Source organism: Neodiprion virginianus, chromosome 7 (genome assembly GCF_021901495.1).
Source record: "Neodiprion virginianus isolate iyNeoVirg1 chromosome 7, iyNeoVirg1.1, whole genome shotgun sequence".
NCBI lineage: Eukaryota > Metazoa > Arthropoda > Insecta > Hymenoptera > Diprionidae > Neodiprion > Neodiprion virginianus.
The window spans coordinates 4,866,384-4,882,618 of NC_060883.1; the positions used below are offsets into that span (position 1 = coordinate 4,866,384).

The 16,235-nt window shown below is 37.4% G+C and overlaps 1 protein-coding gene across 7 annotated transcripts in view; it reads right to left on the reverse strand.

The window, feature by feature from the left end:
- Positions 1 to 1,868: 1,868 nt before the first annotated feature.
- The window catches only part of LOC124308466 (G protein-coupled receptor kinase 2), a 31,794-nt gene continuing 17,427 nt past the window's right edge, over positions 1,869 to 16,235 (reverse strand). For 6 of the 7 annotated variants that reach the window (XM_046771201.1, XM_046771198.1, XM_046771199.1 and 3 more), the window contains 4 exons: positions 9,964 to 11,228; positions 8,650 to 8,787; positions 6,834 to 6,962; positions 1,869 to 5,956 (listed from right to left, as the gene is read on the reverse strand). In XM_046771201.1, coding sequence (XP_046627157.1) covers positions 5,861 to 5,956; positions 6,834 to 6,962; positions 8,650 to 8,787; positions 9,964 to 11,228 — 1,628 coding nt within the window. In that variant the 3' untranslated portion in view covers positions 1,869 to 5,860. Of the gene's footprint in view, positions 5,957 to 6,833; positions 6,963 to 8,649; positions 8,864 to 9,963; positions 11,229 to 16,235 lie in introns of those variants that run through there. The other variant, XM_046771204.1, reaches the window with a different exon arrangement.

Sequence of the window (16,235 nt, forward strand, 5' to 3'; positions counted from 1 at the left end):
AAGGGTTGAACCTTCGTAGTCACAAGGGCATAAACTTGGGATAAAGAGTTGAATCTGCATAGGTGTAAATGTGGCGATAGTGAAGGGAGGGACGGGTGGTGGAAGGAAGGGCTGGATTCCTGGCGCGAGATATATTTATAATATAGAGAGATATACGTATGTGTACGTATAACGTTGCAATTCATCAGCTATCGCGTTGGTTACTCGAATCGCAAGTCCCAATTTGCTCGCACGTAAACGCGAAAGGATTGCTATCAACGGCGGAAGTAACATCGTCGATCCAATTTTTTTCTGGAGAAAATAAAAATCCTGAACGCGACAACGTTATTCGAGGAAATATCAGGCTTTGCCGAGTTTTATACGATTCGACGGTTCGTTTTCCGCTGGTCGTCGAACCGTCTGAGGGACCCTGATTTTTGTCCGCACCCTTTGAAAATTTCACACAAGCCTCGAAGTTGAATCGAGTCAAAGATCCCCCGTTTCAAAATCAAGAAACACCGTAAAGACTCTACGAAGTGAATGCGATAAATATCGAATCTTCGAGCATTTTTACCCCGAAATTCAGCCTCGAATTCTTTGCGGCCATATATCGAGTGGCGTGGAGAGTAGGACAAAGGGTTGAATCTGCATAGGTGTAAATGTGGCGACAGTGAAGGGAAGGACGGGTGGTGGAAGGAAGGGCTGGATTTCTGACGCGAGATATTTTTATAATATAGAGAGATGTATGTATATGTATATAAAACATGTTTACACCTATGAGAGTCAACAATCGTGTGAAAAGAAGAAATCGATGACAAAATAATAGTTACTAGAAATCCAAGGGTGCGGGAACGTAATAAATAAATGACAGATATAACGGATTGAGTATATAGACGGTAAGCAGAGAAAATTTATAAAAATTTGCCGTTCATTTCAACCATCCCGTAGTTTTATTATTCAACCCCTCTTCTCGTTCAATTTTCTATTCCACCCTCAAATTTCTTACTCAGACAATTTTCCATTACCAGCTAAAATTAAACACGATTTTCGTGCACGTTGGTGTTTTGAAAGCTTGTCTTTTAATGTTAGATACAATTAATTATAATCAGAAATAAATATCTACGTAATAAATTCAATATCGCGTGTCGTTTCACATGTGTTTTATTATTATTATTATTATTATTATTACTATTATTATTATTATTTTTAGTAATTTTAAAGACTCTTCAATCCATAATGTTACCTATTTCAAATCTCTACTCTCTTCGCTTATTATATGTATGTACAGTAAAATTGTTATTCATTCGTTTGTTTTTTTTTTCCATCTTTTTCTTTGATTTACCAAAATTTTTCTTTCTTTTTTTCCCACGTCGATTGTTCGTTATCTTTCGCGTACAATTATACAATGACCCGCACTAAATTCCCGCTGAATATTTCAACGAGCATGATTTTCCTAATTTTATAATAACATACAAATAATTAACATACAAACATACATAGACAGGCAAAACGGACAAAAAAAAAAAAAAAAAAACAGACAGGCGGACAGACAGACACGGAAGTGGAATGATATTTGGTTGACCCGTGAATAATTGATCAGATACATGTATATATACCCTTGCAAATGTGTGTGTATATATATAAACGTATAATCCGTTAATAACGTTCTGACAAAATTGTAAATATTTCAAAAATTAATAACCCGCGAAACAGAGAATAATAAAAAAAAAAAAAACAAAAACGTTGTGACACGAAGTTTTGAATATTTTTACGGAGATTCCTGTGATATTATTTTTTTTATCCTTCGCAATCAATATTAAATTGTTAAATTTAAATTCATTCAAAAGTATAAATCATAGAATTTGAGCAAGAGACACACGTTCGGTTAATCGTAAATTGTTTTTATTTTATTATTGATTATTATGATTATTATTGTTTCCATATTTTTTTTTCTTTTTCTCTTCTTTTTTTTTTTTATAACTTTTATTTTTTACTCGTACTTCTCACGTCAAACACTAATTCATCATGCTCGTTATTTACAATTTTAACATTACCGACGGAACTCGGGTTTCACAATTTTCATATATCCATTAGCAACAATTCTTTCTTCCTATATGGGGTTTATGTGGATTTCACAAAACACACACGTCTAATGTAAGATCCTAAGCGATTTTTTACGAGTCGCATAATACAAAGCATGCACGCACTCTCGTCCTTCTCGTATTAAAAAAATAAAGTAAATCCTTAATCAAAATGGGCAAAAACAATCAGCGCGTACGTAGTACTTATTAATATTAACGATTGATAAAAATATACACACGTTTTTTTTTTTTTTAAATAATTTCAACAGAAATAAAATTGAATGATATGAGAGAGAAAAAAAAAAATCGAAAGAAAGAAAATAATAATAAAAACAACAATAATAAAAAGAAATTGCACCGTACGCTTTTTCATTTTGCAACGTTTCACGTTACTTTTCCCTAATTCTTCTTCTGTTTTGAGTAAACACGTCAATTTTATAAAATAATCGTCCGTGTCTCGAGACAGATGTACACAGTTATTCGATTCGAGCTTAACAGTTAAATTAATCGAATAAAATTAAATTATTTTGTGTGTGTGAGTGGTAAGTGCGTGAGTGTATTTTTTTTATATATATATATATGTATGTATATAATTTATATCACTAATACACAGTTAAACCTTGTGCGCGGAGTATCTCAATAGTATAGGAGGCCGGTAGAAGAAACTACAGTAAACAGGGGGGAAAAAAAAATATCTATAACGTATATTATAATATTCAAGATCAAGAATGCATTCTAACCCTAATCACCTTGTTAGACACATCCTTCTTTTCATACAATTCGATTCATCACTGTCGTATAATACAATTCTTTAATGAGGTACTATAGGATACTTCGAAGTAGATCCCTTCTTGTACGCACGCCAATATTTTAAGGTACGTTAAATGAAATGTCGTTCAGTTTTCTCGTGTACGCGACACACGTTGTCAAATGCTTTGAATGTTCCTTCGTGAGTTTCTTTATTTACGAAATATTCACAATTTTCCTAAATTTTTTGGCATTCGATGTAAATTTTTAGAATTTGTATTTTCGACTAATGCATATTGTATAACTATAATGATGATAATGATGATAATAATAACAATAACAACAATAATAATAATAATAGTAATAGTTTGGCATATTTCGGTCTATATTTCATATACCTGGCAGGTAAGCCGCGAGGAAAAACTAAATTTGCAGTAGAAAAGAAAAAAAAAAAAAAATTGCCAGCAACGTATACTATCAGTAGGCAATAGTCAAACTGATGCTTTAATTAATCATAAATAATAATAAAAATATCTGTCATATTTATATCAAATCCTAGAGGATGCGCTAGTCATTAGTTTCGAATAAATAATAAATTTCTTTCGTCATTAATTTGTACATTGAAACAATTCAAAAAATTCTCGAAGATTAAACTGCACTTCAAGTTCACAAATCACTCGTTATTTTGATTGAATTTTAATGATTTTTTTACGACTCCGTTTCCGATTGGAAGGGGGAAAAAAAAAAAAAAAAAAATTAAACATTAAACATCTTATGCCTCTTGCTTATTTCCCCTGTATAGGTTTTTATTAATATAACTCAAGACTTCTATTGCAAAGTTCCCAGGCATAATAAAATGGACTATGAAATTGTTTTTCATCTCTGATATCGAACAGTTCAAGTTTTAATTACAGTAGCAATTTTTGGGCAACCATATGCGAAATAAGATAATAGCTACAACAAGTCACCGTAAAAAAGCGGTAAACTTTAGATTGTACGATCTTTGAGGTCCGACTGTTCGGTGTGAAAGCCAAAATGGCATTTTGAATGGTGCTTTGGCTTTTTTTTTTACATAATAGAATGCGTTTGATGAATCCAATGTTGACATTGCTAATTTTCAATGATGAAGTAATAATCTTAAAGTGTGCATTAAACTACTTTCTGTAATAACACAACGGTAAAATAACTTGAGAAAGTCACGTAATAGAAAAAGGTATGAGATTCAAAATTGTTTTCGTAGTACCGTTGGTATTAAATCTTAAAAGCTATTGCAATCTCTTGACCATTTAACTTAAGAGAGCTATGTCTTTATAATTATAATTCTCAGCGTACGCACAAGACTCGGTTTTGCCTCCGTCGAAAAAGCCGCTTTTGGGAACTGACCACGATTCGTAGTTTTTCTAATTCAACTTTCGAACGGATCAAAGTTTCGTCTGCAACGTCAAACCCAGATTAGATATTTAACTGTGAAAACTGTCCATCGAAGACGAAAGTTAGAGAGATTGAAAAACTGATCGCTCTTTTTCAAGATACTAACTTTCGCTGAAGCTGCAGCTACGAGATTATCACCTTGTATTATTTTGAACGAATCAGTCGGTGTTTATAATTCTCATTTACTACTGTTGGAGATGAAATTCAGCAATTGGTCAGTTCCAAAAGTCGTTCGACCGGCAGAAACGCATCGGCATGCGACTCTTCAGTATCCGCAAATGGCCTGAGAAATAACAATATTTACGTTTCAAAATTAACGCTATTCTAAACTTATTATCTAATTGTCTCTCGTGAAGAAAGCCTTAAATGACTAATTTGAGTTTTTCAGACCTTCAATTTTTATACGAACAAATATATTATATATAAGTGCGATTATTACAGCTGGATACTTGATCACATTAAATGGCATTCCGACGTCAGAATTTATCCATATTAACGAGGTGAATGTGCGAAAATACGTTCTGTTTTTAATTGATTGGCTTGATTCGTAGGGCCGTTAAATGCCGCGGTTCGGGCGATGATCATCATTCATTTGCATAGTAAGTTTTTATCTGGACTTCGAAAGAATCCGAGATCGCGGTTTTCGCAGTCTTCTTTCAACCGCGAGGTAACGGTTATTTGAAAAATGGGAAGTCAGAGAGAGGGAAGAGTTGTTGGTGCAAATATCTGAAAGACAGTGGCGCAACAATGAATATCGTTCGTGATATTCCAAGCACAGAAATAACGCTCTCAAATCTGGAATCCCAAAAAATAATGGGTGTGGCTAAAGCAATATGGCGCCGCAACTGGCTTATCAGCTGATGGTTTTAGGTCAATAGTACGAATACAAACGGGCATTAAAAATCTCCGTGCAAATGATTACACTTTTCTTTTGTTACATTAAGTTGATAAAGGGAATAATACCGGTTAAAAAATAACTTTCACAATCAAATACAGACCTATTAGAAGTAATAAGCTTCCTGCTACCAGATGGCGTCTTTTGATGGTTAAAAAAAAAAAAAAAAAAATGGAGAGAAATACATCGTACGATAGAAAAATATTATTCGTCACGTAATTTCTTCTTTTTTTTTTTTTTGACAAGATAATTTGAGAGCTGCTCTATCGGTCTTTGTCATCACTCATTCGTTTCCTCTTGCGATTATTCATTTGTTTTACCGTTAATTAGAGTAAATTAATGTCAGTGAACTCTACAAGCCCGGTTCAATCCGGCCTGAGGATGTTTTGTACCAAAGACAACGGTAGTTGTTTGTTTTTTTTCTGTTCCATTGGCGCCTGGCATCGTTCCTTGTTGTTCGAAGTGTCCTTTTGGCAACGTCGCGTATGGTCTTGATATCGGTGTCCGTCGAGACGTGGAACCGTCTTCGTAGTTGGTATGATGTATGGATTACCCAGCGTGCACTTTACCAATAGTGCTGTTATTTCGACTTGCAACAGGGCGCCGCGCCGCGCCGCGCTGGGTCCGAGACTTACTATTTCCCCGCCTAATATAGTTAGAGGCAGCAACGCGGGTGCCGGCGAGCCGACGGTGTCGATGTTTCCAATAATCCCGAATTCATCCGGGATCAGCTGGCCGGCATCTCCGAGATCTGGTTCTGAGATAGCTCGAGAAGATAACACTCGGAGACGGGTATTTCACGGGTCCTGGCGCTTTGCTTCTTCTGAAATATACAAGCAACACCCTTAGTCTCGACAATCGAGGGGATATTTGTCCAGAATACACAGCTATAAAGTGCCAATCAAGAGTCGGTAATCAAGAGATCTATCGAATGATATTAGAGAGCGAGAAATGTAGACAGTTTTTGCGACATGCAAACACCTACTCTCATAATCTTTGTTACATCCGCTCTGAGGTTTTGTACAACGGAAAAACATTCAAGATAACAACATAATTATCTAGCATGGTCGCACGGTCGTCGTTGGGACAAAATGGTGTCGGAAGTAATTAGTCAGCTGATTCTTTTAGTTGAATTTCACGCGTATCAAGGCACAGCAAATACCGTGCAAGCTAACGGACGTTTATTTTGTTGCATTGCATGTGTGTGGCATAAAATGTACGATAAAAAACTGCTTTTATAATTAAATACGACCCAATTACTGTGACATATTTCACTGCCACCAGATGGTGTCTTCTGAATTCCAGAACCCGAACCCATACAATCTGCATAGATATCTATTCGGTATTGAAAATCGGTATGCGAGAGGAAAAGTGGCAAAAGTGGACAAGGCGAGTAATACGATTATAAATTTGCAATGCGTCATCTGGTGGAAAAAAATTGAACTAATGCAACCAGGTTGACCGGTGACCGTTGACAGTGTTTTTTCGTACGTGGATGGTAGAACGGATAAACTATTGATTATGTTTAATAGACATGAGTAATGTGAAACCTCAAAAATTACCATCCGTTTCCATTAAAACAAAAAAACTTAGGTTACGTGGTGATAAAATGGCGCCAACATGAGGACATTTTCCATTAAAAACATTTCCTTTCTGTAACGTGAGGAGACTGGCGGGACTCGAATGATTCGGTTCCCTACCTTTCTTCGAAACGGAAAGCATCCTCTGTTCTCGTTGCTAGGTGGCGAATGATTGATCAGGAGATCCGGAGTCGGGGTGTTGTCTGGTCCCAGAACGTTCAACTCCTTGAAGCATTCGGTCTCAATCATCTGCGAAAAGAAAGGATACGGAAATTGGTATTGACGTGAAGACTGCAGCATCGCCACACCGAGTGGAACAATCGGTCGATTTATATGTTCGTACAATAGGGATGTATCGCAGTTAGGTGAAAAGTAAAGAATCAATGCTACGTCACGTCACAAACACCGGAGCTAGAGCTTTATACAGCTTCTACTTATTGTAACGCGCAACTTCTGTCTCTTATTGTACGTACAAAAAGCAAACCCGATGCGAAGAGACATCTGGTTCTGAATTGCGGTACGGATTGAAACTCTACAAAAGGACCTCAGGCGACAATGGAGTCACATAGAGAAAAAAAAAAAAAATCCATTCATTACAATGCGTATAATTTCGTTCGCGGTAACACGAATCGTTTTAAGAAATCTTTTTAAAAACTACGCGCTCACGTTTCCCGTGTTAAGATTGCGATAAAATTCAGTTTCCGTTGACGTCAATACGCTTATTTTTCTCGCTGCCTGTGGTTTTGAGATTATGATTAGATGGGAGGTCAATTCTCCCGGTTATACGCGCTGCAATAATTTTTTTTTTTTTTCACTCCATATAAACATTTACTTGACGCCATACTTCAACTTTCAAATTTCTTGATTACTACGTGTTCACAACTGGTTTTAGTTTCGTGGTTTTTTATTTTTTTTTTTTTTATTTTTTATATATATATACGCATAGTCATAATGACTTCTTACGCGAGATGACGTCCGTAGTAAATCGCCTACAGGCATCGATAAAGTACTTGTAACCACTTGAGTTTCGCAGATGTTCCACGGTATTGCAAATATAAGATTACTATAAATCTCGATCTTCGAAGATTTTTAAACCCCGCACAGTGTTCGAGGAATTTGTTTTGCGAATGGGTATTTTAACTCTCGATAAAACTCAGTTTGGATCGTACGAAAATAATATCTCACTCTGCTTTCGTGGCTCGGAAGAACAACACAGTCAATGAGAAATACAAGGTACTCAAGAAGTGTGCAAAGTTACCCAAAGAGTATTGATTGAGAGATTCCTTATCACTGTTACTGACAGTTCGAATTTTGAACAATTTTTATATTACTATTTTTACTCCGACATCACATGCATGAATCAAGAAATTTTTATTACTTTCGAGACTCTGAAATGTGGACTGTACAACAACAATGAACAAAAAAAAAAAAAAGAAAAAAAATTGAAGACAATGCATATTATTTTACGTTCTCGTAGAGGGATGCTTTGAAAAGTTGACGTAACGATTTTTGATAAAACACTCGGATTATACAAATAGCGAACACTTGAGTTATTCTTTTGACGTCGACTCGTGAAAAATTTAGGGTCTGCAAAATGATGCCTGTCGAATACACGTGCAATGTACTGTAACGCACAACTCTTTGATGTCGGTTGAAATTCATGAGGTCTCGATGGAATCCATAAAAACCCGTCGAGTTGCACGAAATCTACGGAAAAACTCTGCGTAACGTTATAAAAAGTTTGTAAAACCCATGAATTTCGGATGAAAATTTTTCTCAGAGAAGAAATACATTTCTTGAAAAGAGTTTCCTAAAAATGTTTGATGAAGTTTTCTACGTGATGCGAAACCGTGAATAATGCGGAACGATATATAACGACATCTTTATTAGTTCGGCTATTTTATTTCTTACGACCGTAACTAAATGTCTTTCTTACCTCGTTCTGCCACGGAATCGAGACACTCCCGGTGTTGAATTTGCTGTAAAAAGTGTCGTCGGTTGCGTCCAAGTTGACACCCTTGACAGTGGAGAATTGCTCGATGTCCAGAACGTCCTTAGCGTAAACGGCATGCGGCTGCAAGGTGTCATTACCGATTGGGTAAATTTTTAAATACGTCGAGAAGAGTCGTTGTTCAACACTGATTTCTATACTAAACGAGAAACGTGATTTGTGGATTTTCTCTACACTCCGACGTGTTTCAGTAGATCAAATAAGATTCAGCGCATATTTTCATACGTGCCAATTTGACTGTTTTTGTGAGTAAAAACCATCTGAAATTTCTTTCTCGGAGGATAAAAAAACTGCAGACATTATCGTTTGTTGATGCTGAATTCGGTTTGTAGAAAAAAGTTGCATCATTATCGAAAAATTTTCGATTTTTGGTGCCAAACTTTATAGGTGATTTTTACCCTTCGCGCGTCGTATTTGGCACGTAAAAAAATATAAGCACACTATATTTTTCGATGCTGTAAAACATATCGCAGAACGAGGGGTTGATTGCGCATCGATTTGATGTACACCTTGTTTCAAGATTACAAAAACTTCAAAAGATTTTAGAGATATGAAAGTATTTCAAAAGATCGTAAGAGACTACGCGGGATTTCAAAAGGTTGAAAAAAAAATAAAACAAAAAAAATTTCAGAAACTTCAAAGATTTCAACAGACTTCAACAAATTTACAAAGGATTGCAAGAGATTTCAGATGATTTCAAAAGACTTCAAAAGATTTCAGAGATTTGAAGGGATTTCAAAAGATTACAAGAGACTACGTGGGATTTCAAGATTAATAAAAAAATAAATAAATAAAATTTCAGAGATTTCAAAAATTTCAAAGATTTAAACAGACTTCAAGCAAATTTCAAAGACCTGCAAGAGATCTCAGCGATTTCAAAAAATTTCTAAAGATATTGTCAAGAGATTTCAAAATATTTCTGAAGATATTATCAAGAGATTTCATAAGATTTCAGAAGATTTCGAAGATTACAGAAGATTTCAAGGGATTTAGAAAGGTTTCCGGAAAAGCGTGCGTCAAATTTCACGAGTGATAAACCCCTCGTCGCAGAATGAAAAAATCGTTGAAGTACACACCTCTGGTACTTTCGTTGACAGTTATTTAAGACATTTCTAAAATTCCCGTGACTTTCCGGGGATTTCCACGAAAGTGGTTATACCAGGATGGACTCGATTGCAAGCAAACTAGGTTGAGAAAAGAAAAGGACCCTTATCCCGTTTCGTAAAAGGATGTACTCACGTCAGGCACGAAAGGCGGTTCCCACATCCCAGCTTCAACCCTCTTCCAATTCAGACACTGGAAGAAGCTGTGAAGTTTGACCTCCTTGGATCCATGCCTTCCGCATTTCGAGCCGAGCCTTGACTTGGGATTCTTTTTAAGCAACTGCTGACAGAGGCTTTTCGCCTCCTCCGTAAACTTGTGCGAGTACTTCTCCTGGTCCTCCTTGACCCTGCGGTCGACCTCCTCGCGTTTCACCTTCTCCTTCCGGGCCCTGAACGGTGCCTGGCCTTCGATCATCTCGTACAAAAGGCACCCGAAGCTGAACCAGTCCGGCGAATAGGTGTACTTCTCGTTGTCGATGACCTCGGGAGCCATGTAGCCGACGGTTCCAACTCTACCCTTGACCATGTCACCCTCCATGATCTCGACCGCTAGTCCAAGGTCGGAAATCCTTACGTGCCCGTGATCGTCGAGGAGTATATTCTCGGGCTTGCAGTCGCGGTAAACGATGCCTTGAAGGTGAAGGTGGTCGAGACCGCAGACGACTTCCGCGGCGTAGAACCTGGCCCGGTTCACATCGAAGCCCGGATCGCCGCCCATGTTGTATATGTGAAACTTCAAGTCACCGCCGTTCATGATGGTCAGGACGAGGCAGAGGGCGTCCTTGGTCGCGTAGGCGTAGGCCAGAGACACAACGAACTTGGAGTTTATCTTCTGGAGTATGTTCTTCTCGACAAGTACCATCGCCTCGCCCTTCCGTTTCTTGATACGCTTCTTCTCGAGTTTCTTGCAGGCGTACATCTTCCCCGTGGCTCTAACCTGGCAGGCGCAGACCTCGCCGAAACCACCCTTACCCAGGACTCGGTACATGCGGAAGGTCTTGTAGGTGACCGGCTGGCTCTCGAGCCACTTCCATTGAAGGTACCGGTAGAAGTAGAAGCTAGTCAGGAACGCGGAGAACGGTTCCCCGGCAAGGAAGTCCTTCACTTTCTGGGATATCTCGTCGAAGAGCTCCCTGTTCCCAAGACTCAGACGCTCCTCGCATTGGGTTATAAGCGCGTCGTTCAGCACGTCCACGACGTCCGAAGCCTCGTGCTTCAGGTAGTGCTCGAACAGCTCTTTTCCGACCTCCGATCGATTCTCGTCCATCTCTATCTCGTACTTCTCGATCTCGTCCAAGAACAGATTGTAACGGTGGTAGGATGGCTTCTTGTTCTGGCAGAACTGACGAAACAGCAGCCTCCCAATCGGCTGCTGATCGACCACGTAGCTGTACTTGATATCTGGAATTCAAAACGGTTTGTCTGATTACACAGGTCGGGGAGAAAAAAATTACAATTTTTTTTTCACCTGCATGCACTGAGAAAGATTTCATTTGTTACAGTATAGTAACTAGAAAAATTGAGCAAAACAGGTATCGTTAAAAAAAACTGTTTGAATATTGTTGGAATTACGAAAAACGAGGTGAGCGTAAACATTTTGCGCTATCGTCGATCCTTTTTTGGTTATTGCAACGCGAAATCAGTTTCTGAGGTTTACTCTACTTTTTTAGTTAAACAAGGCTTTAACGTCAATTTATTCTCGCGCGAGCGTTAAATTTTCGCAACGGTTGCAAGAAAATATAACAGCTAGAAAACTAATTTTCATTTTCTACCAAGAACTATATGTTGTCGATTGTGGTAAAAAAATGAAAATAGTCAAGGACTGACAGGTAACCGGAAATAAATATTTCTCTCAGTATGGGACGTTTTTGCTGAATGTCATGTTTTCGAGTGTACCGAATCCAAAAATGACTTCCATTTCCCTCCATTACGTACATTGTTCTTGCAAAACGCAAGGTTTAACCATAAAAAAAAAGCACAAAAATAATGAAAAAAATCACCGTTTTATTACAACGAACTAAACAATATTTCTTACGAAATTTATTTAACATTCCGTGTTTATTCTTTGTGCCATATGAAACCTCTTCTTCCTCTCTTTGATACTTCCCTGAACAAGCTTCCGCTTTTCATTTTCTGTTTCCCTGTTTGTATTTACTCTCGAGTTTCACTCTAGTACACAGTAAACGAAAGTACAGAAATCACTTTTGCGTAAGATTTTTAGAATCAAGAATAGGATACCAACCAGATTTCGAGTTAAATGGGAGATTGACTCTAAATGAAAAGTCATTCGGTGTAATTTTTGATTTTTAATTTACGTACGGTTGATAAGATATATATGTATATCTCTCTCGCTCTCACTCTCTCGCTTGTTTTCTCGTCGTTTCACACTTGTGAAAAACCTGGATTTACCAGATGGGTGTGACCAGAGCCAAGAGCCTAACCTCGTCTATGCAAATATGTACTTCAACGTCCGTCGTGTCACAGACATTCCGTCGTTGTGGACTTGATCATTTTTTATTCGCAGATATCCCTAGATGTGACATAGTAAATAGAAGATCCGGAATGATGCGAAGAACAGGAGTCAGTCATACTTGAGCCTAATATACGTACGCCTGAATAAACATCACGAGTAGTTGGTAACGCCGATAAATTGTACGCACACGAAGATTACTCGATACTTCAAATAAATTCTAAGGCAATTTTCGTGTACCGTATATATATTAATTATTCATCATTTGTTCATTATCACAAGTCAATGTTTGTATTTGACCAAATTCTTTGACACGTTGTTTAAAGTGCACGGGGATCAATTTTTTTTTCCAAATACCTGCGACTGCTTGTACGTTAAATGATCTTAATTCGCGGAATGATTTATAACCTAGCTGTTACTCGATCTATAAGAGAGAAAAATGAAATAAAATAAAATGAGAAATCGATATTTGCTTTCACCAATTCGACGGTTTGTGATATCGCCGAAGGGTAAAAATACTGCTCGTTTTGTGTGATCGATAGTGATGATCTACCGGTGGGTATCGATCGTCGGAGTCTGGCCTCAATTCACTTCCTACACTCGAGTCATTCCTTCCGTGGGAATTGAACGAGTATCCATCCATGAGGAACGCGAATTGATATCGAATTGCAAGAAACTAAAAGAAAAGACTGGTAAAAATAACGTGTAAATAATCCCAGTTGCAATATTGAAAGCTGAGCTTTATTCCAGGGACGACGATGAATCAGGATTTGGATAAGCACCCGATCGCGGTTTAAAAAACCATAGCTTCGAAGCACTCGAGAAAACTTAAAAGCTGATCCATGACGGATGCAAAAATAACGGCAATTTTAGAGCCAGGATATCGATTGCCGATTTCTCTGATCATCGCGACCTTGTTGCAAGAAAGATATATTACCTTGTAACTCGTACCAAAAACAAGGCAAACCGTGAAGCGGAACAAGCTATGAAATACCAGAAATATTGAAACCGTGGAATGGAATCCATCTATGCTACAATACGTTACGTTCAGAGAAAAGTGTTTGCTTTTTTTTTTTTCTTTTTGAAAAAGAAGTCAATTTGTAGTCGTACGTCGTGAATGGCAGAATCGATGAAATAATACTTTTTTCGTGGTATTAAAAAAATATTGAATACCCTCTGGTGGATTCGACTGAATCGCTTCGTACGGTTCGCTAAATCTATTCGGTGGATAAAGATTAGTCAAATTTAGTAAATCACGAGAGCTATTAATCGATTACCGCGATCGAATAATACGTTACATCGCAGGTCTACAAAATTTTTTTATGAAGTGGCAAAATACTTTCTGTGACGCGTTGAAAATCCTTTCACGCGAGAGAAGTAAGATTAGCAGTTATTAGGAGGAGTTCCAGGCATCGGTCAAGTATAATCGGCAGAACTAAATCATTCGTGATCCGATACAATTGAATCAGCCAGTCGATTCGCAATCGCATTTTTCTTCGTCCTTGTTTGATGCGGCGCTTAATTCGTGCAGCGTAAATTACAATCAAACGATAATTTTTTCAGTTACAACAATAAAACAATCACTTTTCAATCTTTACAAAATGATTTCACTGCGCGGATCTGATTTCGCAATCGCAACAAAATCTATGAGTTTGTGGTGCCAAACCTTTTCTTGGACGTTACTAAACCATTTTGTTTTCCGCGCACCGATAAGACGAAGAAAACTTTTTCGTTGTGTGAAAAAAATGTCAGTGGTTTCGATCGTTATTAGAGAACGATGATTTCGAAGTATAAAAAAATGTATCAGCTGTCGATTTGACGAACGTTGTTACGTGGTTAAAAATTCCAAGCAATACGTGGCAAATCTACAAGAAAAATGATCAACCACGATAGGTGTAAGTATGCGGTAAAAAGCATAAAATTTGTGGTCCAAGTTAGTCCGTTATCGATAATCAATTCGAAGAGAATCAAAGCAACGACCTCGAGCCGTCTCAAGATGATTCTTCAACACGCATCACATCCGCTTGCAGTCGGTGGAATGCCTGCATTATACGAGAAATAAAGGCTGAAACGTTGAATCTATACGTTGTGTATTAATATGTACGCGAAGAGCTCGGAATGCATTGTTCACACAACTTTGAATTCACATGAATAAGTGGAAAAACCAGGTACCGGAATATGTGGTCGTTTCGAACAACACACTACACGGCCTACGCAAATTGCAAAAATTTGTATAATCAGATACACACGCACGTTTGCATGATAATGCAAAGGAAAAAGAAAAGGAAAAAAGAAAAAATCCAATTGTTGGGCACAAATGCCGTTTTTTTTTTTTTTTTATCCCGAGGGTGAATATGATGAGTGTTTTCGCCCTTTATCTATCAACGGCGGCAATCTCGCGATGTAAACGAGAAAAGAGAAACCCAGAAACAGAAATTGAAAAAATTCCTCCCCTCTGTGTTACTTTATTCGCACGCGCATTGATTTTCAGCTGTGGGAATTTCTTAGCGGGAAAAAAGCCGAGAAATAATATCGCGAATCTTGAAAAAAAAAAGTTCCAAGATTGCGGGAAAGTTACAAACATTACGGCAGGATTACAAAACGTTACAAGCGATTACAAACGACTACAGTAATTGCAATGAGAAATGTGCAAAAATTACAAAGAGGTACGGGGATTAACAGAAAGATTACAACGTGATTGCAAACGGTTGCGCACATTGTACGGATTACAAATAATTACAAAAAGTGCAACGATCGCAAAATATTGCGGCAATTACGGGATTACAAGGAAATTACAAAGATTTCAGGGATTGCAAAAGATTGCAGGAAAATTACAAATGATTACAGATTTCGCAGATTACAAAGAAATTACAAAGGTTTCAAGGATTGCAAAGGATTGCAGGAAAATTACAGACATTGCAAGGATTACCCGAGATTGCATAGAGATTGCAAGAAGATAACAGAAAATACAAAGGATTGTAGAGAATAAAAAAAATGTTACAAAGAACACAAAAGTTTACAAGGAATGCAAAATATTGCAAAGAATACATGCGGTTACAGTAACGCGTGTAAACCAGATTACAACAGTGATTAATCCCTCGTGTGTAATAGATTTGTAATGTCGAGTGTATCTAACATCGTCTGATGTTGAATTCCCGAATTGACGATAAAAATAACTGCGCATGATAGTCGATACTGGCTAATTTCAATCAATTTCAATACCGCCGACATGTTGTCGTATCGAGGTTACTAACGTTATCGTAACGATTCGTGCTGAGAAAAAAAAGTTATTTCGAGATTTTGGAATTGCCTGAAGTTCAGTAAATCGTAACAAAACAAAACGCAATCGCACTCACAAAAAAATATTGTGCTCAGGGGAGGATACGAATTTATAGTTAATAGAACTTATTGCATTACGTTGTTCCGAACTATGAATTTATGGTTACATCTGACAAACGTTTTATGGTTAACGGTACAATAACGAAGACCTGACCATATTAAAACACTAGTGCGGTAAACGTGCCAAACTTATCGTAACTCGATTTGTAATTTGGAAATTTTAGATTGCAATTTGTTAACTTTTACCATACGAGTTGAGCAATGAAGTAAATTCAAAACACTCTTTCGCGTGTTTCCAACTAAGTTAAGCAAAATGACAAAATTATAATGCACATTTATTGATAATGCTCAGTAATTCGCTTTACAACACGAAATTTGTAATTCAACTACACTTTTGTGTTGTAAATGTGGCGCAGATTTTCAAATATTTTCAACGGTGCATGTTCAGTTGTTGAAACTATGTTCGTACGATCTTGTCTGAATAATTACTGTATTAGCGTTAACCGTATTTAAGTCGAGTCAAACTATGTACGATGCATTCAACTATGACAAAAGTTGCAGGAATCATCTCGGGTGGTCTAAGTACGTAGCCGTAAATA